General features: G+C 35.6%; 1 protein-coding gene across 4 annotated transcripts in view; it reads left to right on the top strand.

Moving 5' to 3' along the window:
• Nucleotides 1–2,704: 2,704 nt before the first annotated feature.
• Nucleotides 2,705–25,403, top strand: part of LOC113064422 (protein Shroom3-like) — a 51,565-nt gene continuing 28,866 nt past the window's right edge. Inside the window, exons 1-2 of one of the 4 annotated variants that reach the window (XM_026235255.1) lie at nt 2,705–3,473; nt 12,425–12,579. In XM_026235255.1, the coding sequence (XP_026091040.1) occupies nt 3,327–3,473; nt 12,425–12,579 (302 nt within the window). In that variant the 5' untranslated portion in view covers nt 2,705–3,326. Of the gene's footprint in view, nt 3,474–12,424; nt 12,580–16,581; nt 16,675–21,808; nt 21,949–25,403 lie in introns of those variants that run through there. The other 3 variants (XM_026235254.1, XM_026235257.1, XM_026235258.1) reach the window with 3 other exon arrangements.

Below are 25,403 nucleotides of genomic sequence, written 5' to 3'. Positions count from 1 at the left end.
ATCTGTAAATGTCATTGGCTGTTAAAATCTTGTTTTTCTTATAATAAATTGACATATTGATAACACTGAACCTTTTATAATGCTCTTAATTACATGTGGATGCATACTGCATGCATTAGTGAGTGTGGTGGTGCTTAGGGGTATGGTCACTTATGTCTTATATGAACTGTTTCAAATGCAAGACATTGATTGCATGAGATTAAGTTTGTGAATGGCAGCCTGTGTCCTTTTGTAGTGTGCACATATATTTATCATCAAACTGTGATAACTGTGACTAAATTCAGTATATATACGTCTGCCATATGTTACCACCCCTCAAAAATTCCTGCCCCCTTCTCGCCACCCCATCAATATTTTTCTAGATCCGCCCCTGGGCTTGAGGTTGTGTATATTTTTCCCATAATTATAAACTATGGAAAAATATAACACTCTTTTATGCTATTAGTCTGTCAAAACACTCTCACTCCTGAACATCTATATAACAAATGAAAAAATCCAGATGTGTTGATAGAGAATATCATCACGTAAGAAGATGGTCCTTAAATGAGTCAACCACTTGCATGTATTACAGAATGGTATTTATATTATGAGTAGACCACTAAAGCACTTTAAGGTTTCATGTGAGTTACATTCCGCAAAAATCTATTAGCATTTCATCCATGTATGCCAACGGGGTATGTGTGCCAGCTCTGAAGAACATCATGTGCAAAGGGGTTCTGCAAGTTGTTTTGTTCTGTTGTTTGTTTGTTTCTGTAAGTTAGACATCAGGAAATTACCTCATAGGTATGATGTCATTGGTAAACATGTTCAGATGTGTCTTTAGACTGCCTCAGTAGCCACACCTGTTACACTATGCCGCAGGTGTGCTATTGTAATGATGAAAGGTACCTTTGGAGCTTTCAGTGACCATGAAAGAAGTACAGGAAAATGTTTTACTGAGAAACCAAAACAGGGACAGGTTCTTTCTAACTTAAAAAATTTGTTTTTATGAAGGAAAAAAGGGGGGGGGGGGGGGTTCAAAGTTAGTTGTGTTCTCAACTGATCTTGCATTTACAGAAAGTATATTATTTTGACATTTTTACTTGAGGATCATGCTGCCAATAAAAGGAGTCAGACCCTGCAACACCTCAAAAACAAAACTGAACATGCTTTTCTATGATGAATACCTGGAGTAATACAATTTCAATAATTAAGGAGGCCAAAATAAAGTATGGGTAAAACTTGCCCTGCAGGAGTGTTACTTCATTTATAACCAAGGTCAGATCTTGCAGCTGCTGCTGGTAAAGACAAGAAAAAACAGGTTAAGATGATGATTAATAGGTCAGGGTTGTCCTGAATAAATACAAATGACATATTTACCATGGTTTTCCAGCTCTTTCTACTTTACAGTGTCAACATTAACTTAAATGAAGTTTTCAGTATATTAATTTGAAAATCGAAATCCATTTTATAAAGAAAAAGTAAACAAAACTCGCATATCTTGACCTTTTAAACCACATTTTTACATTTCCAGATGCTTTTGCTTTAACACCCCAGAATGTTGGGCAAAAGTTAGACATCTGTTTTATATTTGAAGCATACTGATTCAGTGTATCATCAGTCAACTTTAAACAGCACAAGAGCGCGGGCACATAACTTCACTGCCATAGGTTTAAACCCTTTGCATGTTGCAAAGTTTTATTTATTTACATTTTAAATGTGCAGCAAATGATTTCAGACATTTAGCTAAAGTCAGCGAAAAAAGAAAAAAGAAACTGTTCCCTATTATACAAAACCAATTGCATTTCTGAGCCAAATTCCAATGGGTTTTTAGAATAGCAATATGATTTATGAATAAAAATATAACAAATTACACCCAATCATATTTGATGTACAATTTTGCAGAGTTTAGATGTAATAATAATAATAATAACAAAACATGAAAATCTATTTTAAAAACGAACGGAAATTTGAGATTCTTAAAAAAACTATGGAAAATGTTTTTTGGCCTACAAAATGACGCTGGATTAAAAAACTCCAATACGTGCAACCACACCCACTTTCTTTATAACCCCGCCCATAAAAACATTGTCAAAAAACCTCATGTCAGCAAACCTGGACGCGCAAAATGATTGACAGGTAGAGGGCGTTCGTGATTGGGTAAAAAAGGGCGGCCCGCTGCAGTATGTGTGAATCCAGTTCACAGAGTAGTCTATGATTGTCAAAGAAACAGAGACATTTATTACAGTAATATCTGTCAGATAACACGGGCGATATATGATTGGCTTTCAAATCGCTTACGGAACATTTAAGGCAAGTTCTAGGACGGTAGAAATGTTAAACCTAAATGTAACCGTTAATGTCTGAGCCGAGAAAACTTGATATCCACTCCCTTCTTGAGCAGTTAAGCTGCGGGTAAGGACTCCAGTCAAATGCATTCATCCAAATCTTTGAGTGAACCAGTTGTACTGTATTTTTCTACACTCCTTGAGAGAAAGAAAAGCAGAATGCGTGCAAAGTCCTTCGAAATATGAATCGGGTGACTTGACCAGACTTGTTATTAGAGTCTGTCTGTTTTTATGTTTTCTCTGCATAATGTGGGAGGATGAAGTGGTGATTTGACTACAATATGTCAAGCAGTATCTGTCGTAGACAGTAACGTTACGTGATTTCGGGGGTTGTTGTATTATTTCACTCTGTTAGAGCGGTTTGGACAGTTCGCGCATGCGCGTCACCGCGATTCCGATGAACTGGAGTAAGGTGGGTGTCGGGGGGTCGACCACAGACTCCCTCATCCGTGGCTGCGGAGAGTTTCAGCGCATCAACAAGAAAAGAAAACTTCAATACTATGTATTTTAAAAGCTGAAACGCGGGTTCGCACAGATTCGATGATTTCGGAAGCTCGCGCAGGACCTTTTTCTTCCTGACAGGAATCTGAGCGCGCGGCGGGCGCGAGCGCTCTGTCTTTGGACGCAGTGAAATGAATCAAATTCTATTGTGATGTAAAAATGAAGTCGGAAGCGAGCAAGGGCTGACAAACGGAGTTTAAAAGTGAGACCACTGCCCGGAAAAGTGGTACATGAAATCAGATTTGACTGCTTATTTGCGAATGTAAATTATTTTGAAAGGCTGGAAAAGTTGTGGTGTCGTTCAATCTGACCGGCAGGTAACGTAACGTAAGGGATGTAAGTTAGCATCAGGACTAAGAAGCACGAATAAGGATTGTTAAATTATCCCGAATGAAGTAATTCGAGGAAATGACCCATCATATCATTGGACGGAGATTATTGGTTGACTGAGTTACTAAGCGGCGACCTCGTCCATTCTTTTCCCGCTACATTCCAGCGATGGATACTAGTTTTCCAGGCAGCAACAGTGCCGTGATCCAAAAGGGAAAGTTCGTGTTCGTCGAGGCTCAGTTGCAGGGTGGAGCGCCCTGGGGTTTCACGCTCAAAGGTGGGCTTGAACACGACGAGCCGTTAATCATATCGAAGGTAAAGTATCACCTTACTCACCTGTCTTTCAGATGATGAAAGTGTGTGTCTGTCACCTGAATATAACAGCTTCAGCCCTCAGAGGGTCACAATGTGTCAGTCAGCATGTTATCCTATACGCCAGAGAGAAACATAATGAGGGATTCATGTTTTGTGGCTGGAAGTGAAATTAAATTTGTGAATGTAAGATGCCAGAGAGGGTGTGATACAACACTCAAGTCACACTTGAAGAGTCTGAATGCCATTATATTTCAAACCAAGTGGAACATTTCACAAGCACGCGTTTTAAACTCTGTTTACACTGTTTAAAATAGAGGGAAATAATATGTTGAGGTGTATAAGCCTCTGAAACTAGACCTTACAGAACTCTGGCCCTTTTCCAGTTATTCTGATTGATTGATGTTGATGCACAATAATCTTCTAATTTGGCAAAATCAGGGTTGTCGAACTACTTAAATCCACTAAAATTATTTTATTGTCAGTTAGATTAAAAGTCATTGTAAAAATGGCTCTGAAATGTGACTTTAGTTAGTTCTGAGGAAATATATACTGTTTACAGATGCCACTTGATGTGGACTAATGGAGTGACATTCAGATAAGTATCCAATCGAGTTTTGGTGCTACTGTTTTTTTTTTTTTACACTAGTCATATTCCTAGTCATTTATTGAAATGCATCTCATGCTATTGATTATGGATTTTACTTATGAAGGTCACTTTAAGGTGCAGAGCAGACTGCTGACCGTAGGGTCCGTATATCACACACACTTCTTAATGAAAGGGAACGTCCTTCAGGCATCTAGATGGTAATTGCTGAGTATGGGTCAGATTCTTGGTGTGACATCCAGACCAGTGTGAGCAACAGATTTCGACCTTCATAAAACATTTTTTTACATCCTCCTGTTTAATTCTCCCACATGGCTGGAGTCTGAGCATAAAATACTTTTATATTTGTAATTTAATTTAAAATGTTTTTCTGACAATGTAGAAGTTGATGGTGGGCAATGCACCAATGTTGTTGCCATTCTCAGGTTGGTTTTTAAGTTGTTGCTAGACTTTTCTGGGTGGTTTCTAGGTTCTAGGTAAAGTTGTGGTCACAGTTAATTTTATTCAGCAGTTTTCACTGGCAAAATATAGTAATTTCAATTGGAAACCACACTCGCAAATTTTTTGTGAGGGCCAAAGATTTCCCCACACAAAATTGGTTATGCCGATTTACCATGTTGACGAATAGAAATCTGCATAGTTTGAAAGTGATTTCTATGTGGACTGACCTTCTTACATCGCTACACTATTGACAACAGACAGTGGGCTTTTTTGACAATTTTGTCAAAGGTTTGGTAACGTGACCTAGAAGTCTCAGATATTCTCATCCCTAGATGGCTTGAGTCCCTCTTTAAATGTGAGGTTATGAGATTGTTTTCATCTGTTACATTATCTGATAGGTGAAAATGATAAATATTAGAAGTATTATTCAAGTTTGTATCAAAAAAACAGTGTGGTTTTAAGTAATTAAAACTGTTAAGTGGTTTTATGTCACCAACCCTAAGCATCAGAAGTATTTATCATTACGTCATTTTGATGAGGATGCAGTGCTTCCCACAGATTTGAAATATACTTTCGAGCAGATACAAAATTTTATCACTATTAAATCGATCGCGAATGGTTTAATTATTTTGGGCTGATAAAAAAAAAAAAGTATAAGGAAAAAATAATAAAAGCAAAAATGTTTCTCCATATATATCAGGGCAGCTGTTAATATACCTGGGTGGCCCACCTAAGTAAAGTCTATGTGTGGGAAGCACTGGGATGGAATATAATTAATCTGAGATTTCCGACCCATGTATTTTTTCCCTTGAAAACAGGAAATATAACTAATTTCCTTCCAAGGAAAAAAGTAAACCAACAGAAGCAATAAGCTTATCTAGTGACATTAGTTTAACTTATTACAAATAAGCAACTGCAGTGAAGCTTGTTTAAAAAGTTTGCAAGTTCCTAATGGAAAGAGGCATTCTAATGATGTTTGGTGATTAATTGTGAACTTCTGTCACATTGATCAGAATGGATTCATCTACTCGGGTCTGAATTATGAGTCCTGACAGCAGGTCTGGTGGTTGATCTGAGATCTTGTGATCAGAATGAGCTCTTTTGCACTGTAGATCACTTCTGATCAGTCATGTCGGCTAATCAGTGCACTGCTGTCAGGGAAACACATGGGAATGAAATGAAAACATCCCAGAGGGTGAAAATGCCAAGATTAGGCCTCACAGGAGAATGTGACATGTATATATTTTGTCTAGTTCACCCAGAGGAGGTAGGGCTTTATTTTGATGAATAATGGAGGCTAATTGTTGGTATCACAGGGGGTAAATGCTTTTTCCTTGAAACTGATAAGAGTTTTATCACTCTTCTGCAATGCCTGTGTGTGTGTTTTAGCTGTACAAGAGATTACGAAGTCTTGAATCATGCAAGTCCAAATGCATGCAGCAGGATGTTTGTGGTACATAACCAATGATCAATTTGGGAGAACTACACTTGTTTTCTGGGAACGAAAGAAAGAATATAATTAGACTTGACATGAACTTTAGCAGGTGCTTACAATCATGAAATTGAACAAAAATTCCGGAGCTCATTGTGTGACTAATCCTGGAAGATCTCATGTAGAAATATTAATTTCCCCAGACTCAACTTTCCTGTGGTTTAAATCATGTAATTTATCCATTTCTACAGTCAGGATCTTTGATGTGTTTTGCATGCACTCAGTAATGGTTTGTTAAAGCAAAAACCCACTATTTATGTTCTATTGTGTTCTTGAGTTGCTATGAGGTCCTTGGGAGATTAATAGTGTTTTCAATTTTAGATTTTTTTTGAGCATTGGTACCTGAAACTAGAGAATTGGTGAATATAAGTCTTTGTGGAAATTAAATGTTCCACTAAAACAGTGTAAAACCACTTTTTAAGAGTATTTACCTACAAATTTTAGATTCACGACTTGATATGAAAGGTTAGTTTGATTAAAATGCATGGCTCTATTTGTTTGGAGGTGTTTTTTCTTAAACAGGGAGTAATTCTTGGATGGAAACAGGCAAAAGCAGAGGAGATCCCCTTCCTGCCTTATTTGGTGCTCTGGATTTCTGGTCTTGAGTTATGACTCCAATCTCTCTCTCTAGCCTCTCAGAAAAACAACACAAAATATCCAGAGAGTTTGTGGTTTAGCTACTGCCGTGATAATGGGATTCCATAGCCTATGCTCTCCTGCATTTATACAGTACCTTTTATGTTCAACTGCATAAACAGGAATTGATTACAATTATATTTTCTGTTGAAAACAGATGTTGATGTGGATCTGTACTCACTATGCCCAATCCGACCCTAAATGTGTAATTTAGGATTGCATGTAACATCAAATTCTGTCTGTCCTGGAATCAAAGATCCAGACTGAATAAACCATTTGGCTGCATCCCAGTTTACATTGTATGCGTCCTAAATAGCATGCAAGATTAGGGTGAAGTCCCAAATCATAGCGCAGTGAGCACAGTATGCCAGAAGTTCTGCATACTGTTTCTATTGTTTTTCTGATGCATTTGTGTGACTATTTAGTGATAGACCGCAATAGTGCCTGAGATTAGTCCACTTTGAGATTATTAATGTTAAATAAAACTGATTTAAAAGTGAAGTAATAACGAATTGTATCTCGATACAAATGAAAAAAAGTACAATCTAACAATATATATATATATATATATATATGACAATATTTTCCAATACATAGTGAAAATTATCTTCTGCTCACCAAGACTGCATTTATTTGATTAAAAACATATAGTAAAAACGGTAAAATTGTGAAATATTATTGCCATTTAAAATAATATTTTTTTTATTGTATTATATGTTGAAATATAATTTATTCTTGTGATGCAATGTTGAATTTTCAGCATCATTCCTCCAGTCTTCAGTGTCACATGATCCTTCAGAAATCGTTCTAATATGCTGATTTGCTCAAGAAACTTTTTTATCAACAGTTGTGCTGCTTAATATTTTAATGGAAACCATCATAAAATGTTTCTGTTTGAGATTCAAAAAAAAGAACTGTGTTTATTTGAAATGAAAGTCTTTTGTTACATTATAAATGCCTTTTAATGTGATTTTTTATCAATTAAAAGGGACAGTACACCCAAAAATTAAATATGTATTAGTTGATTTCTTATGTTGAAGATAAAAGAAGATATTTTGAAGATTGCTGGTAATCAAACAGTTGGTGGTTCCCATTATCTTCCCATAGTAGGAAAAAAAATGACTATGGGAGTCAATGGGAACCACCAACTGTTTGATTACCAGCGATCTTCAAAATATTTTCAACATAAGAAAGCAACTCATACAGGTTTGGAACGACATGAGGGTGAGTAAATGATGACTGAATTCAAATTTTTGGGTGAACTATTCCTTTAATGCATTCTTGCTGAATAAACGTTTTTTTTATTTTTTATTAACCCAATACTTTTGCACAGAAGGATATTATACCATCACCAGCAAAGTACATCAGTATGTGATTTGTAAAGCAGCTTCATTTCTAAGTTTTCAGCCAGAATTAAGCAATCTGTTCTTGTCTCAAAAGGAGACGCACTTCATCTGTCTGTAGTTTGTCCCGTGAGCTTGAACTAACATACTGCTGCAGTTTGGTCTGATGTGGTTCTTTTGTAATGTGTGTCGCGCTGAATAGCGTGCTTTCTGTTGCGTGCTGTAAAGCGGTGTCTTGTTTTCAATGCTGAGCAGTGTGTTGTGTGTCGTAGTGAGCTGTGAAGTGTGTTGTGCTGAATAGTGAGCAGGACGCAAACAACAGCCACGGCCATTCTCTCCCCCTTTAAGAGCTTGTCACCATAACCATGGCAACAATACGGCCCCGGATTGTGGTTAAGACACCCGGACGAAACCGGAGATAAGGAAGGATGAAGTGGAGCTATAGGCCTTGAGAGCTGCTCTTATCTGGGGAGAGAGACAGAGGAGTTATACAGAGGAAGAGTGACGGACGAAAGGGTGAGAGGGAGAGATAGAGCGAAGTCTCGGGGCTTATGGGTGGTGTAAATGTCACAGATGGACTTCTTTCAGCGCCTCACACTCCGATCTACTCTTGAGTGTGTGTGGCAGCGTCAACATTAACTGTTGGTGGATGGATCTGCCTGGATCTATCCAAATTTGCATGTTGTTTGTCTTAAATAGCATGCAAGATTAAAATTGTAAGTGCGCTAATTTTTTAAACATGCTTTTTAGACATTTATCACACGCTTTCAATTTTATTCTTTTACTTGTAGAAAATTGGCAGACGTTTTTCTATATATCAACCTAGAAGCTAATTATGAATTTAGATATGCATTTAGATATGTGCTAATATTTACATGCAAATACAAACATCATTTATAGTAACAGTACTAAGGGGTCAGTGATATCATGATGCAGTTGTATCGACAATGTTTTAGAAAATGTCTTACAGAGGCTGCATTTATTTGATTATAAATATAGTAAAATTACAAATATTGTGAAATATTACTATTTAAAATAACTGTTTTCTGTTTAAATATATTTCAAAATGTAATTTATACCTTATATAATGTTATTTATTATTCCAGTCTTCAGTGTCACGTGGTCCTTCAGAAATCATTCTAATATGCTGATTTGCTGCTCAAGAAACATTTATTATTTTCATCAGTATTGAAAACAGTTGTGCTACTTCATATTTTTGTAAAACTGTGATTCAGTTTAAAAGAACAGAATTTACAGTATATAAAATTATAAATGCATTTACTCACTTTTGATTAATTTAACGCATCCTTGCTCAATGAATGTACTCAGAAAAAAAAACACTTTTTAACAGTAGTGTATTATCAAAGTACATACTTACGTGAAATACTTATGCAGCATTAATTTTGTCTGAAATCTGATGCTTTATTTTTGTGAAAAATGTTTTCAGGATTATTTGATGAACAGAAAGTTAAAAAGAACAGCATTTATTTTGAAATAGAAAGCTTATGTGACATTATGAATGTCTTTACTGTCACTTTTCATTAATTTAATGAATCCTTGCTGAATAAAATGAGATAAATAAACAGGTGATGTAACTTGTTTTGTATTTAAAAAGACTTGCTGTACTGTAGTTGAACTACTTCGACTACAAGTAGCTTCCCAGACCCTGATATTTACTGCATACTGCAAAAACAGCATGAATAATATGCCACTCTGAATAATATGCAGCGGTTTTATCTTCATCCAAACATCTCTTCTCTCTCTGACCCCCCACATTGTCCATAGCCCTTCATCTTCTTGTTGAGAGCAGGCAAATACAGAGCAGGATAAAGCCCAGGCCTCTGGCAAAGACCCAACAGAGAGAGAGCGGAATGTCAGAGGCAGAATTCGCAAGAGCCTGCAAAACAACTAAAGAAGAGATGGTCAAAAAAAAAAAACCTTCATAGCGATTCCAACCGTACTTTATGTAGTCCTGAATACTGAGCTGCTCTTTTATCCGTCCGTTTCAGAATGCACTGTGTTGTTTACAGTGTGGACACTAGAAGACAAGCTAAGAGCGGCCTGGACCCCAGGAAGTCGGGGGTTAAAATAAGGTTAAGAGAATTAGACGCTTTGTTCAGTTACATATTAATGGATTCATTGTCACCGTCTTGGCAGCACATCCACAATTAAACACTTCTATTGATGGCCCGAGGCCGAGTGTTAAGTAAATCTCCGCTAGCCGTCTTTTCTTTAAGCTGGCCGGCTTTACACTCAGTAACCTGTGAAAGGGAAGACATGCTTGCTCGTACGATTATTCTGAATATGTCGTGATTTGAATGCCGTGAGGAAGCAGCTCATGGAAGGGCTTTTGAGAGAAAGCGTCGTCAGGAAAGAGCCAAGCGAAAGACAGGTTTTAACAGGAAATGATGAACAATTGGAGACAATTTCCAAATGCATGTCTTTAGAAGGAGAATGAATTGCTAGTTTGTGTTGTCTTGAAAGGGCTTCCTGAAGGACTTCTTTTGCTTGGCACTGAATTGTCTCCAGTTAAGGAATGCTAACAGTAAACCAGAGGTCAAATCTTATTCTTGGAAGAAATCACTTGGCTGTCCACCTGTATGTTTTGGTTTTATTGGTTGTTAATCATTTAGCAGGCTTTTTTTTTATCCAAAGCCAATTACAATGACTTTCTGTTGTTTGGTAAGCATATAAAATATTGGCTGACTTATTAATATGGTCACATATTATATTCAATAGGTCATACGTCTAGGCTAGATTTGCATGGTCAGTCCTAGTGTTACTGGTGTTTACTGTTACTTTAGTATTATTTATGTACTATAACAATATTAATATTTTGAATTAGCTTCTGTTTTTAGATTGTCCATTTAAATTTTAGTAATTTTTTGCATGATTTTATTATTTTTATTTGTTCTATTTTAAAATATTTCTATTAAGCTTTATTTTCATTTAAGCACTTTAACTTAAAAATGTAAACTTAAGTTTTATTTTTATATCTATTATAAATCTAATTAAATATAATATTTTATATAAATTGTTAAATTTATTAATAATTATTTTATTTCAGATTTAGTATTTTTTTATTTTATTTATTACTATTTATCTTTAGTTTAATTTTATGATTTTTTTTTGACATTATACATTCCTGTAAGCTTCTTTAAAAAATATTTAGGAAATCTGTATCCAAATAAATATGGCTTGACATTCAATTTAAGTGCTGAATTTTAATAATAATGTATATGACAGAACTAAAGCAAAGCTTAATGACTCTCTGTTTGTGGCTTGCTTTATGCAAATAAATAGTTTCGGCTATTTCTGTATTTTGTTTCAAACGAGTCCTAAACAAAGTCAGAGATGAGATTTTACAGAGGAGGAGTTTCTACAGCCTTTTGAGTCCTGGAACATGTTTATCATTTATATACTAATAGCATTTATTCATATTTTGAATTAGCTTTTATTTAAATATTTTTCTTTTTAAAGATTTTAATGTTTGTGCTGTATTTTTGAACTTGATTTTAGTTAACGTTTTAGTAATTTAGTTTTTTAGCTTATCTTATTTTTAATATGAATAAATCTTGTTTTGTGCTTTTGTCATTGTTAGTTTTAAAAATAAGTATATTTAGATTTAATTTTATTTTTTATTTAGATTTTTTTTATTTTAGTACTTCAGCTTAAACTTATTTAATTTCAGTTAGTTGCCAATGCAACATTTCTTATTTAGAAAGAAATTCCAAAGAGTGCTGTTTATAGAAACTCTATTTAAACGTCTTTGACACAAATCACAAGATCATTGAAATGCAGGCTATTCCTCTTAATTGCTTTTGTCACATAAATACATCGGTTTCCAGGGGGAATATTTTACTGTCACACCAAAGGACTTTTCTTTAGTGTATTGGAGATCCGTCGTCAAAACAAATACAACTGAAAAACCCAGTACCTGCTTTCAAGAGTTCAAGAAAAGAGTGCATTAACCGATCTTATCTAACCAATTCTGTCTTTCTTTGTCCTCGGTGAGATGCTACTTGGGATTGACAGAGGTTTCTTTGTGTTTGTAATGTCTAATCATTACATTTCCTGTGCACGAATAAAGCCCTGTGCTCCGTGTATTGTTTAGAAGCCGTAAAAGAGTGAAAGGAGTCCTCTCAGGTGCACACTGACAATCTCTGTTGTGAGGATGTTGCTAAGCTTTTTATAACTTTGGACTCCATCCTCTGTCCGACCTGGACGTGTGACCAAAATATTAGTGTCTGGAGACTCAGCGTATGTGTAGGCGTAAAGGTCCAAAGAAAACATTCTTTGAATTCTGGTTGGTTTTACTGGGGGCTCTGAGCGTCCATGTGGTTTTAATTTAGTTTGTCGAGCCCTCGTAGCCTCTGTCTGTTACCGCACATGGTGCTCATGGTCTGTTTGTGTGTGTTTTCTTAACGTCCCGCAGGTAGAGGAGGGCGGGAAGGCATCTCTGTTGCAGCACCCCCTGCAGGCGGGAGACGAGGTGGTCATCATTAATGAGTTGGAGTTGAGCGGATGGAGGCAGGAGGCCATATCTCTCGTTAAAGGATCGTACAAAACGCTGCGGCTCACGGTGCGAAGGTAAGACCAAGAGCAGCTCACTTCAGTCCCATAGTGCTCTGGGGCTGTTAATTGTTTACATACACTACTGTCCAAAAGTTTGGGTCCTGTAAGATCGTTCAAAGAAGACTCTTCTGCACAGTGTCACATGATCTTCAGAAATCATTCTGATATGTTGATTTGCTGCTCGAGAAACATTTCTGATTGTCACTAATGTTGAAAGTTGTGCTGCTGCATATTTTTGTGGACACTGATAAATGTTTCCAGGATAATTTGATGAATAAAACATTCAAAAGAACAGCATTTATTTGAAATAGAAATCTTATGTAGCATTATAAATGTCTTTTAATGTCACTTTTGACCATTTAATGAATCCTTGATGAATAAAAAAAAGTTTAATTTCCTAAAACAAAAAAAACTCCATGTCCATTTAGGTTATCTATAATAGTTTATTGACAGGACAGCAGAGCTGTAGATCCTGAAATAGCTTTTTTAGTTGATTATTTCCAAATGCTCTTTGTAAATGTAAGTCTTTCCTGTCTCTCCTCACTCACACTTGTTGACCAGTGGTTTATTAAACAAATGTAATGGTGTTTGAACATAACATTTAGAAGAACATCAGCTGAATTCTCTATTAATGTAAGGCACTGCTAACCATACTGTTAACATTAACTAGATCTTTACATTTTCTGATAGCACACACCAGTGAATAATCCTGTGTAGCAATGCTAGGATGAAGTAGGTGACTGCAATACAGTTGTTTGTGACTGTTTTTTTGCACATTTCTGTGCATTTTGTTGGGGTTTATGGTGTTACTAAGTGGCTAATAAGTTGTTTTGCAACTATTGAACTTTTTTACATTTCTGTTGCAATAGAAGCATCTTTCTAGAGTTAAATCACTGTACGCACAGCGTCTGGTGGCTTATGCTTTTTTAAATTAAAAGTCAGTATGACGAATTCTGGGGGAAAAAAAACTGTTTTCAACATTAATAATAAGAAATATTTCTTGAGCAGCAAATCAGTATATTAGAATGATTTCTGAAGATCATGTGACACTGAAGACTGGAGGAATGATGCTGAAAATTCCGCTGCGCATCACAGAAATAAATTACATTTTAAAATATACTCAAACAGAAAACTGATATTTTAAATAGTAAAAATATTTTATTTTATTTATATATATATATATATATATATATATATATATATATATATATATATATATATATATCTCCTTCTGATAAAAACTCACATATGGGTCTAATGTTGTCTAACTGTTTGCTGACATTAGACCTGTGGCCTGTGGAGCCGGTAAAAGCGTGAGTGTTGTTTTTGAGAGCACATGCGAGCGATGCTGGACACATGATATGGGCCTGAGTTACAGGTGAAATTGGCAGGTGTGGAGCGTTGCCATGGTGACAGGAGGACGTGTATGGCGAGACCTCTAGGGGGCGGGGCTGAGCACACACACACACACACACACACACACACGCACAGATATAGGTTACAGAGCACTGGCATCACTGACAACACAAAGACGCCTGTGTTCTCTCAGGAGTGAGCAATGGCGTGTGGTTTACAGCATCGCATGTGTTGTGGTTTCAGTGCTGGTACACAGTGATCTGAAGAACTGTTCAGCCTTCCGGGGCTAAAACTGATACTTCACTTGTTAGTGTTTTAAAAAAAAGATGTATGTAAGGGTTAACATTACATTTTTATATTTATTTCATGTTTTTATTTGATTTTCATTTTTGGGTGAACTATCACTTGAAGTTTGTTTAATGCACATATGTTATTTAACTTAAAAAAAAACTAAGAGTTTGCACTCTGTCCTGTCAGGTTTTTAAAGACTGCTGGGTAAAAAAAAAAAAAATGGATAAAAGTGTTTAAAACTTAAGTTAACATATTGATTTGTATTTATTAAGAAAAGCATCACTACTACTGTTAAGCAAACATCTGAACGAACTGTATTCTTTATTTCAGAACAGAGCACCTCTTATTTTCTTCAGAAAATTAACTTTCTTGTTTTTGTTAAATGTTTGATTAATCATAATTAATTGTTTGATTAGTTGCAAAGACACTTAAATTATTTAGTTTGTAATTGCAATTAACCCCTTTTTTAAGAATTAATATGTATTTATTAATTTATTTAAATGCTGTTATTTCTTAAAATAAAATAATTGCAACTGCATAGTAGTGAAATCTAGAAAAGCAAAAAATTTGCTATTGTAATTATTTCACTAATTAAAAGCATGTAAATTATATTTAATATAATCTATATTATATTTACATATTATATTTACATTATAGATGTATTCATTCATTTGTTTATTTACATGCTGTTATTTTCTATAATACAATAATTGCAAATGCATTGTAGAGAAATCTAGAAAAATGAAATTGCAATTATAAAAATAAACCTCATTTTATTTTTTTATTTTTTTGTAATAAAATATTATTTGTTATTTATACATAAATATTTATGTATGTTTTCAAGAGATCCGAGAACCGTTTGAGAGCGAGTGTGAGTCTTTGGCATGGGGTGACAATGACATCTGACACTGCAATTTACACAGTGAGGCGCGCACACACACACACACACACACTCACACACACACACACACACACACACACACACACACACAGACAGAAGGCCCATCTCAGCCTGGATAATGCTTATATAATGAGAGGCATTGTGTCACACCTGGTTGTGTGAGGACGGTGCTGGTGTCGCATTCATCCAGACTGATTCCAGATCAGAGGTGAGAGAACACGGGAGAAATGTGAAAAGAGAGTTATTGCCTTTCCTATGTACAGATAGAGAAGGAAGGAAACAAGATTTTAGGAGGAGATATTGAGGCCAAACTCAAATTGAAGCTAAAATCTGATTGGCTGCCTTTACAGTGGTTTTAGTGTGGCGGGAAAATTCCAGGCTTCATTCAAAAAAATAAAAAAACTATTAAATCCCTAATTTATTTAAGAAGATATTTTGAAGAATGTTTTTTCCACACAATGAAATCCAGTGGTGTCAAATATCGTTTGGTTTCCAATGTTCTTCAAAATATCTTTATTTATAATTAGCAAAAGAGCGTAGGTCAAACAGGTTTGAAAGGTTTCATGAGCTGCATGTACGGCTGCATTTATTTGATCAAAAATACAGTTTTCTATTTTAATATGTTTTGAATTGTAATGTATACTTGTGATGCGCAGCTGTATTTTCAGCATCATTCCTCCAGTCTTCAGTGTCACATGATCTTCAGAAATCATTCTAATATACGGATTTGCTGCTCAAGAAACATTTCTGATTATAATCGATGTTGAAAACAGTCGTCGCTTCATATATTTGTGGAAACCATGATGCATTTTTTTTCCAGGATAATTTGGTGAGTAGAAAGTAAAAATAGAAACCTTTTGTAGCATTATGGATGTCTTTACTTGTCACTTTCAATCAATTTAATGCGTCCTTGCTGAAAAGAACTACTGATATCTTTTTAAAAACAAAACTTTGGACCAATAGTGTATACAGAATACACAGAGCGCTGTCATAAAAGATCACCGGTGAAACACAATCTGGTGAATGAGGATGTTGATTTACATATGAGTCCAGAGGTCAACCATCGGTGGGAAGAAGGAAAAGAATATACAAAAGAACTCTACACACATACACACACTCTTGGTGACTCCAGGTTTCCTTCAGTTGCTTTTCCCGGGTGTCGACTCTGTGTGATCTCTTGCCTGTCATAGTCAAGTTTCAAAGACCCTGGTGGACCCAGCAACGGTCCCCATGTGGCCTATGACATCATCGCCTTGCCATTCGGGAAGTGTTATACTAGACTGAGGACTTGGGACTGTGTGTCAAAGGAGCAAGCTGTCGGAGAGCGTCAGTTTTCGCAGATGTTACAGTGATGTAAACTGACATGGATATAAAGATCAGGTTCTTCACGAACATAAACAGACTCTATAAATGTGGAGATCTTTAGTTGCGTCCCCAAAGCCTCTTACAGCTGATTAACAACTTCTAAGAGCGTTGATTTCAAGCTCACATGTAGGCTTGGAGCGATCAAGTCTCAGTCCAGATTAGATGAAGGATTCAGAGGCCTTTGCTGAATCAGACAGGTATGTAAAAGGTAAATGATTCACAGAGGCAGAAATACCCATCCGTGACTAATGTGCTTGTGTTGGGGTTTTGCATGCAAATAGGATTATTTTTGATGAAGTAGTGCTGTCATTATTGCACAGATGTTGCACTTTCTTAAAGGTGACTCATGTAGTTTATGCACCATTAGTGGCATCCTTTGGAAATGCTAAAATAATGACTGTTTTCAAACAGGTTCCCTAAAATCCTTATCTTCCATTAGTTGGACACCTGAAACTAACACTTTTCGTTGAACTAATGCTGCTATTTATAAAGTGCTGCAGAGTTTATGTATTTTCGTAGGCCAATATGCAAGTTCGTTCCCTCCAAAAGAAAAAAAAAAGGTATTTGGATTTTTCCGTCAGATTTTGGATTGTTGCAGAAAGTAAGCTCTGTGACCAGCAGGAGTTTATGATTCTTACACATTTTGAATCGTGGCTTACACAAGAGCGTACGCTGCACAGAGGAGACGAATTGTTGAATTCATGGAGTTATTTGTTTTCTTTGCTTACATTCCAATATTCTCATCACTTCATAACGTTATGGTTGGACCACCGATGGCAGATGGACTATTCTGATGATGTCTTTCATCGTTTTCTGGACTTTGACTGTAATTTACTTGGCAGTCAATGGGACAATCACACGATTTTCATCCAAAATATCTTAAATTGTGTTCTGAAAAGAAGCAAAGCTTTTGCGGGTTTGGAAGACTTCAGGATGATGGAACCAGAAACAGGGTTCTAGGACTCATTCCTGCAGCACTCTTTTTGTAAATTTATAGTCAACATGGAAGAAGTTAACTTCACCTCAGATGTTTCTCCTAAACAAATGAGACCATACAGTAAGAGATGTACCATTAATGTGGAGATCATAGAAACTTATTGCATTATTTCAGACATGATGTGAACAGCTTATTCCTCTTTTCTCTTGGTTTCAGACTCATCTAGACCTCTCTCTCCTTCTCAGACCTCTTTTCTCCTTCATAACCTGTTTTATGAGGGTGTGAGAGAGAAATAAACCTTTCTTAGTGCTAAAACCGATAGCCTGTCCCAACGTGACACTCAGGAACGCTGTAAATATTTAACACTTTCATGTTAAATGATGCTTGTGTGCCAAGAGCCTCCGCCTAACACCTGCCCGCTTCTCTCTCTCTCTCTCTCTCTGCTTAATCCTCTCTCACCTCACTGAAAGACTAATTACAGGCAAAAGAAACACAAGATCTATCTGGAATGGATTCCGTCTTAGTTTACTGCATAGTGCACAATATTCTGTTTGTGAATGATAGCTTGCTCTCGTATCAATTAAAGTTCAACACCATGTCAAGTCCAGTTTAGTTGTTTAGCGCTTTTTACAATACAGACAATCTAGCTACTGGCATATGCTATATAGTGTATATGTATATTCATTTTTATGATGTCTTAAATGTTTTAACTCTTGGCAGTCCGATCAAATAAGGATGTTAAAAATCAGAAATTGAAGTCTGGTCAGGTCAGGTCCAGTGCATTGCATTGTGTGAAATATGTTGCTTCATAATTGGTGTTTTATTAATACTGCAGCATTGTTGCTTGAATTTAGATGCACAGATTCTTTAAATGTGTTACCTTTTAAGCACCCAGTTAAAAATGAAAGAAATATTCACTTTATTTGAAGCATATATCCATAATGCATTATATAAGTATTCTTAATGTACGCTGTAATGCATTATATCTTTTCAGTATTGTTACCAAAGTTAAAATGCATTATAATATTTGTAGATTGTGTTACATCTGAAATTAGTTGGTTGTCGTGTTTTATAATGCATTGCAAGATTTATTATGAATGATGTTAACTGTGGTTACAATTATTCATAATATCATGCAGTGCTTTATAAAGTGCATTACAAGGCATTATTAATGCATTAAAAATAATTTTATAATGCATTGCATATAAATGCCTCAAGTGTTCGCAAAGTATCTAGATCAACTCAAAACTAAACCTTTCTAATTGAAAATCACTAGTTGGTTGACTTTGGCAAACACAATAACAGACTGGTCCAGAGATGTGAAACACAACCAAGGCCTTCGTGTGTGTGTGTGTGTGTGTGTGTGTGTGTGTGCATGAAGCCGGAGTGAATTAGGATTTAATTAGGTCCACTCAGAGCTTAATTAAACATTTGCACGTGTGTCATACCCTGAACACGTGCATGTGTGTGTACCAAGGGCTGTGGTTTAAGACGACATGATTCAGTAGGTGAGGCTTTACCTGACCACTCACACACACACATACACATGTATCTGGACATCTGAACCTTTACACACACCTGAAACTGATCACATGCATATTATGTGGAACCGGGCCTGTTTTATTATGGGCTGAATGGAGCATTAGATACTGGCAGGCACCTTTGTGTTTTTTGTTGTTTTTATATCAACACAGGCAAATGGATCAGTATTATTATGGCAGTTACACTGCATGTGATGTTGCGTAATGCGTTTCGGTGCACTCTGCCAGACCATTATACAAATGAGAGCGAGAGAGAGAGAGATTGTCTTGTGCATTAAACAAACAGTGTTTACTGTGTGGCCTTTCACTTGTCCTGTTGATGAAGCTGTCAGGAACACTGAGAAATAGAGAGAGAGTTGGAGAAATATTATTTCATTGCTTTGCAAAAAGCTTTGGCTGTTTGTTTGCTGTGTGATAACTACATGGAGCTAAAGCAGAACCAGAACTAGTGTTTGAAGAAGAGTTAGTGAGTCGAGACAGAAGTTTTCTATGACTTATACATGAGAGTTTACACTGTGTCTGCGAACGCTTCAAATCCATTGATTTTAATGACAGTCTTCAAAAATCGCTTTGGATTTTATTTGATTCATTAATTTATTTATGCATTCAGTCATTTGTTTATTCATTTTCATGTATGTATTCATTCATTCATGCAGACATCATTTTTATTATTTATGGATTAACCTATTGATTCATTTATTCATTAGTTTATTTATTCATCTATTTAATGATTTATTTCATATTTTTTATTAATTTATATTATTTGTTTAATTATTAAATCATTGTTTATTAGCTTATTTTATTTATTTGTTATTTATGCATGCATTAATTCATTCATACATGCCAATTATTTATTCAATAATTCATAAACTTATTAATTGATTAATAATTGTTACGATTAATTTATTTAATGATATATGTATTCTTTCTTTTTATGCTACACTGCATAAAATAATTGTCATTTTGTCTGGTTTGTCTTAACATCCTTATTAATAAGGATTAATAAAAAAAAATATTTTTCTAGTATTGTGAAAAATATGTATTTTCATGATTTAATAATAATAATAATATTAAAAAAATACTCAGTTTTTTTATTTTAAAGGATAAATAAACATTTATTTAAAAAAAGAGAGAGAGAAAAGGTTAAGAAAATGCAAGTTACATCCGAAGAAATGTAAATTCAGCAAAGATGATTGGATATATTTGCTGGAAAACCATACAAAAATAATTTTTTCAAATGTATATTATCATCAAATATGTTCTTATTAGCTGTTATTCTGTTGTTTCACTCAGCATTTTGCTTTCAAGGAGGAAAAAAACCAATACATGAGGCTGGAAGGTGTAGCTGGGACACACTATCAGAGTCGCATTCAGTCGGTAATTTCAGCCCAGATGCTGTTCATTACTTCTTACTCCCCTCTGTGATGTCAACACCCTCCTCCACTTGTGGTGGTCAAAGTTTGTATGTTTCTATGGTGATGGGCGGCTCACACACAGATGCAGGGCGTAGGATTCAAAAACAGGTGTGGAATAGGACGGGTTTCCCTTTATTCTCACCTGTTCGAGAAACCCAAGAGCCTGCTGAATGAAATCCAATGCTGCTTTTTATACTTATTTTAGGCTGCTGATTCCAAAAATAGAGGCTGTTTTGCTCGAACACGTCACACTTTCTCATGAAATATGATGCATTTTGTAGCATTTTTGTCTCCCTTAATCAGCAAAAAAAAAAAAAACACTGACACAAAGGCACAGTTCCTGCTGTCAGGTTACAGTATGAATATTTGTTCAATTTTTAACATTTTCACATGAATGACAACATGATTGATTCTGAATACTAATTATTTAATGCCTAATCCTGATTTCCACTTTCTTCACTCTTTGCAGATTGTAAGTTAAATACATACATTTTAAATACTACTTTTTGTCATTAAAACCTAACCTTTATAATATTTGACAGCTTTTCTTTTGTTTGATTTATTAGGGCATTAAAGCTGCTACATTTGGAAGCCCGTTTCCACCACGGTATACTTTTAAAAAATAATTTATAAAAAGGCAATGCGACTTATGTGACTTTTTTTCTTCACAATTCTAAGTTTATATCTTACAATAAAAAAAAAAGTTTTCCTTCCCAATTCTGAGAAAAAAAAAGATATGATCTAAGATTTTAACAAGCAATTCTGAGAAGAGATGGAAAGTCTGAATTGTGAGATATAAAACCACAATAAAAAAAATGTGTTCTGTAGCAGGAACTTTAGTCAGAATTGAGAAATGTAAACTTGCGAGAGAAAAAGTTAGAATTCTGAATTCATATCTCACTATTCTCAAAATTCTGACTTTTTTTCTCACAATTGAAACTTCTCGCAATTCTGCATTTATAAAAAGTTGCAATTATCTTTTTGTATGTTTTTTATTTTCAGTGGCAAAAACTTGCTTAAAAATCGTAATTCTTATTTTGTGAAAAAACTGTGCGTTACGTGCTTGCGCTTGTTTGATTTATATTTTTTTAACTCTGCATCATCAAATTAAGTAAAATTAGGCCTTTTGTATGTATAATAAACACCCTTTATTTCTACACAAGATTTATCATACACTGACACACTAAACCTGTGATAGAGAGTGAAAACGCGATGAACATGAACTCTGTTGTGAAACTAGTCACAGCAGAGAAAAATATGTCCATTAGCATGAGCTTGAATGAGGAAAAGCGGCAGAACAAGAGGAGAGAAAAACAGAGAGAGAGCTGGCCTGAAGGCAGGACGAGAGGAACCTGCTCCGTGACATCATCGCTGTGGCTCTCATTCAGCCCTCTTCTGATTGGCTGAGGGGACGCAGTAATTTGCCTCTGATGTGTCACCAGTGTTTGAGAGCGAGAGAGATGTTGTTCTTTCCCTGTCAGCGTGGAGTCGGTCTGCAGTATGTTGCTCTTTTAAAACCAAATGAGTGAAGTTGGGATTTATTCCTTGTAGCTGCATTCAGAAGAAGCATCAGCACAGGTACAATCATTCCTTTCACATGCTTGCATTTAAAACTGCTTGTCATGTACCTTTCTGTGTTTATGCAATCCTACCACTGTTTAGTGAACAGTGTGCCTTTGTTTGGAATAAAGTGCACTGGATTTATTTAGCGTTATATAAATGAACACGTGGCAAGTCACAGCAGTGACTCAGTTGAAACTATTTCAAAACATTTTTCGAATACTGTGCATGCAGTTTAATGACCTTATTAATTGTGAGATTGCAATGAATATTTGTGCAGTTGCAAATCCATTAGTCACAGTTATGACTATTTAAGGGAATCGCAAATGCTAAATGGAAGAATTGATGATCAGTTGCAGCATTTCAAATATACATTTAACCCACAGTCTTGATGTTTGCATGCTGTATGTCAACTACAGGTGCGTTTGCCTCAGTATTTGTAAACCGTGAATACTGCATAGGCCTATATGAATGAGATCATAGTGTGATGGGTCTGAGATTGCTTAATTGTTATGTTTTGGATAGAATTGCATATAAATTCCTGGTTTCCATATGCAAATGAAAGGCTTGTCTGTGTTTAGTTTGTTTTGAATAGGCTACAAAATATGTTTCACTGATATGAATATTAAAAGTTGCTTTTCGTTGCTGTATTTTCGGCTCGGTTTTAAGGTTCATTGGTTGTATTTTATGTATTTATATTGCGTATATATTATTATATATTATTATTATATTATGTATGTATATATATATATATATATATTAGGGGTGTAACGGTTCACAAAATTCACGGTTCGGTTCGATACGATAAACTGATGTCACGGTTCGGTTCGGTTCGGTTCGATACGTTTTAGATACAGCAAAATGTAAAAACATCTCAACTTTTCAGAATGCCGCAAGCGCACCGCGGGTCATGTGACAAGAACCAACCAATCAGCTTCATCCTTTCCCGTAACAACGTTGAGAGCTCAGCCAAGATGAAGGAACAGCTGATCATAGTTGTATATGGATTGCAATTTTGAAATAAATTCAGTAGCAGAGCTACTGCAAGCGATTTTTAGAGCTGCAAATCCATTTATCCTTCGCTGAAATTTCCGCGTCTCATGGAGAGAGCACGTCATTGTTGCTTAGCAAAGACAGATGCCTCATGAGCGCTTCTGCCCGAGCGCTTTGGAAAGGAGGAGAAAGACGCGCTTAGCGTTTTCCATGCGTTTTTAGGCACGATATGTGAACGGCCCCTAAGGCGCTCGCTCACTCAGCACGCGCTGAAGGCTCGTTGCAAAATGTCTAATGCATTTAACAGACCAGAAATATAAGATCCTAAAATAACCAACAGGTCTGGTGTTTGGGTTGGATTCCCTGTAAGCTATAGTGTCTAAATGCTGCAGGGATAGTTTGCTGCGTGCATGTTTCTCCTTTTTTTCGTCTTTTCCCAGATAGTACTGACGCATATATCCCAGATATTCCCGCTGTTTTTTTTTTTTTTTTTTTTTTTGTAATCCCGCTGGTGTACCCTGTCATGTTGCAGATGCGACATACCGTTGTTTTTTTATCCACCACTCTCTTGCCATCACCATTATAGCTTAAAGGGAATCCAAAGTGCACCCAAACACCAGACCTGTTGGTTATTGGAGGATCTTCTCATTTCTAGTCTGTTAAACGCATTGGCTATTTTGCAACGAGCCTTCAGCGCGTACTGAGTGAGCGAGCGCCTGCTGAGTAGCCTAACATAAACATATAAGATGGTGTTTTTTTCTTCTTCGGGAGTGTCAGCGGCGTTGCCTGTTACGTTGTTTGGGTTATTGGGCTACCTTGTTGAACGCATATCATTATATTTCTTTCTCTCTCTTTTTTTTTTTTTTCAAATATAATTAATTACTCCAACGAACCGTTCGGTATACATAATGCGTACCGAACCGAAAGCGTCGTACCGAACGGTTCAATACGAATACGCGTATCGTTACACCCCTAATATATATATATATATATATATATATATATAATATAACAGATTGTTTTAAAGCAACTTCACATTAGTAAATAGTTTTAAAATAAAATTTCAACTGTTAAGCAGCTCTACAGCAATAGTTGCATTATTCAGTTAAATTTAGTTAAATAACTGTGTCAAAGTTCATAAAGACATGTTTAATGATGTCAGTAATCATTCACTTTTTCAAAAACACTCATTCATTGTTTTATACTGCTTATTAAATATGTGATACTATATATGTAAGAAGTCCTAAACAAGAAAAGATCACAGAGAGAAACTGACAATTTTATAATATTCATATTATCATCCTTTTAAGTAGATCCAGCGTCGGCTGTCTGTAAACATGAGAGATCGTTAAACACTCATAATAAACAACAACACGATACTCAAAAAACACAAAATAACATTCATAATCATAATAGCAATGGCTGTGTCTGCCGTGAAGAAATGAGAAGTGTGTTTATGATTGTTTTGTTATAAGTGTTTTTGGCGTCACAGGAGCTGGAGTCGCTGTAAACACACAGGAAGAGCCAGATACAGGAAGAGCTCTTCGTCCAGAGTGTAGTGAAGTCAGGTTACGTGTTTGTTTTTAGGAGGCGTCGCTAAAGGTCAGCATGTTTGGTTGTCACTTAATTTATTAGCAAGCTTTGTTGAAGTTCCAAGTACAAAGAACGCTTAATCTCCATCATCCAAGCATCATGTTTGCCGTTGTTTTAATCATCATTTCATCTGTATCCCTTTGTTTCCTTCCTCTGCCGGAGTATTTTGTGTCTTCCTGTTCTCCTGTGATATCAGGTTCCTGGTTTACCCTTACATTCGGGGGTTACATGCAGAGTAGATGAACAGAGTGTAGTGAAGTCAGGTTACGTGTTTGTTTTTAGGAGGCGTCGCTAAAGGTCAGCATGTTTGGTTGTCACTTAATTTATTAGCAAGCTTTGTTGAAGTTCCAAGTACAAAGAACGCTTAATCTCCATCATCCAAGCATCATGTTTGCCGTTGTTTTAATCATCATTTCATCTGTATCCCTTTGTTTCCTTCCTCTGCCGGAGTATTTTGTGTCTTCCTGTTCTCCTGTGATATCAGGTTCCTGGTTTACCCTTACATTCGGGGGTTACATGCAGAGTAGATGAACTGAAACGATGTCCTCCAGCAGCCCAGAAGATGCAAAAGAGAGATTTTCTGATGAAAATGGGTCTCATTCACTAACCATGACTAAAAACTTTGTATGAACATTTTCATGCATAAAATACATTAATTTACACTTAACTTTATGATAAAGTGATTGTAGAATATAAACAAACACACAATTTTATTTTTCTCATAATTATTATTATTATTAGAAATTGTTGATAAACCTGATTATTTTCAAAGGTCATAGTATATATATATATATAGAATGATGAATAATTAATTATAAATTTTTTATTACTAAGTGACTAATTCAGTTTTTATAACTAATAAATGTATCTTATATAATAATATTATT

The sequence above is a fragment of the Carassius auratus genome, chromosome 46 (assembly GCF_003368295.1).
Source record: "Carassius auratus strain Wakin chromosome 46, ASM336829v1, whole genome shotgun sequence".
Lineage (NCBI taxonomy): Eukaryota > Metazoa > Chordata > Actinopteri > Cypriniformes > Cyprinidae > Carassius > Carassius auratus.
Note: the sequence above shows the minus strand (reverse complement) of the source record. Positions and strands in the feature narration are given on the sequence as shown.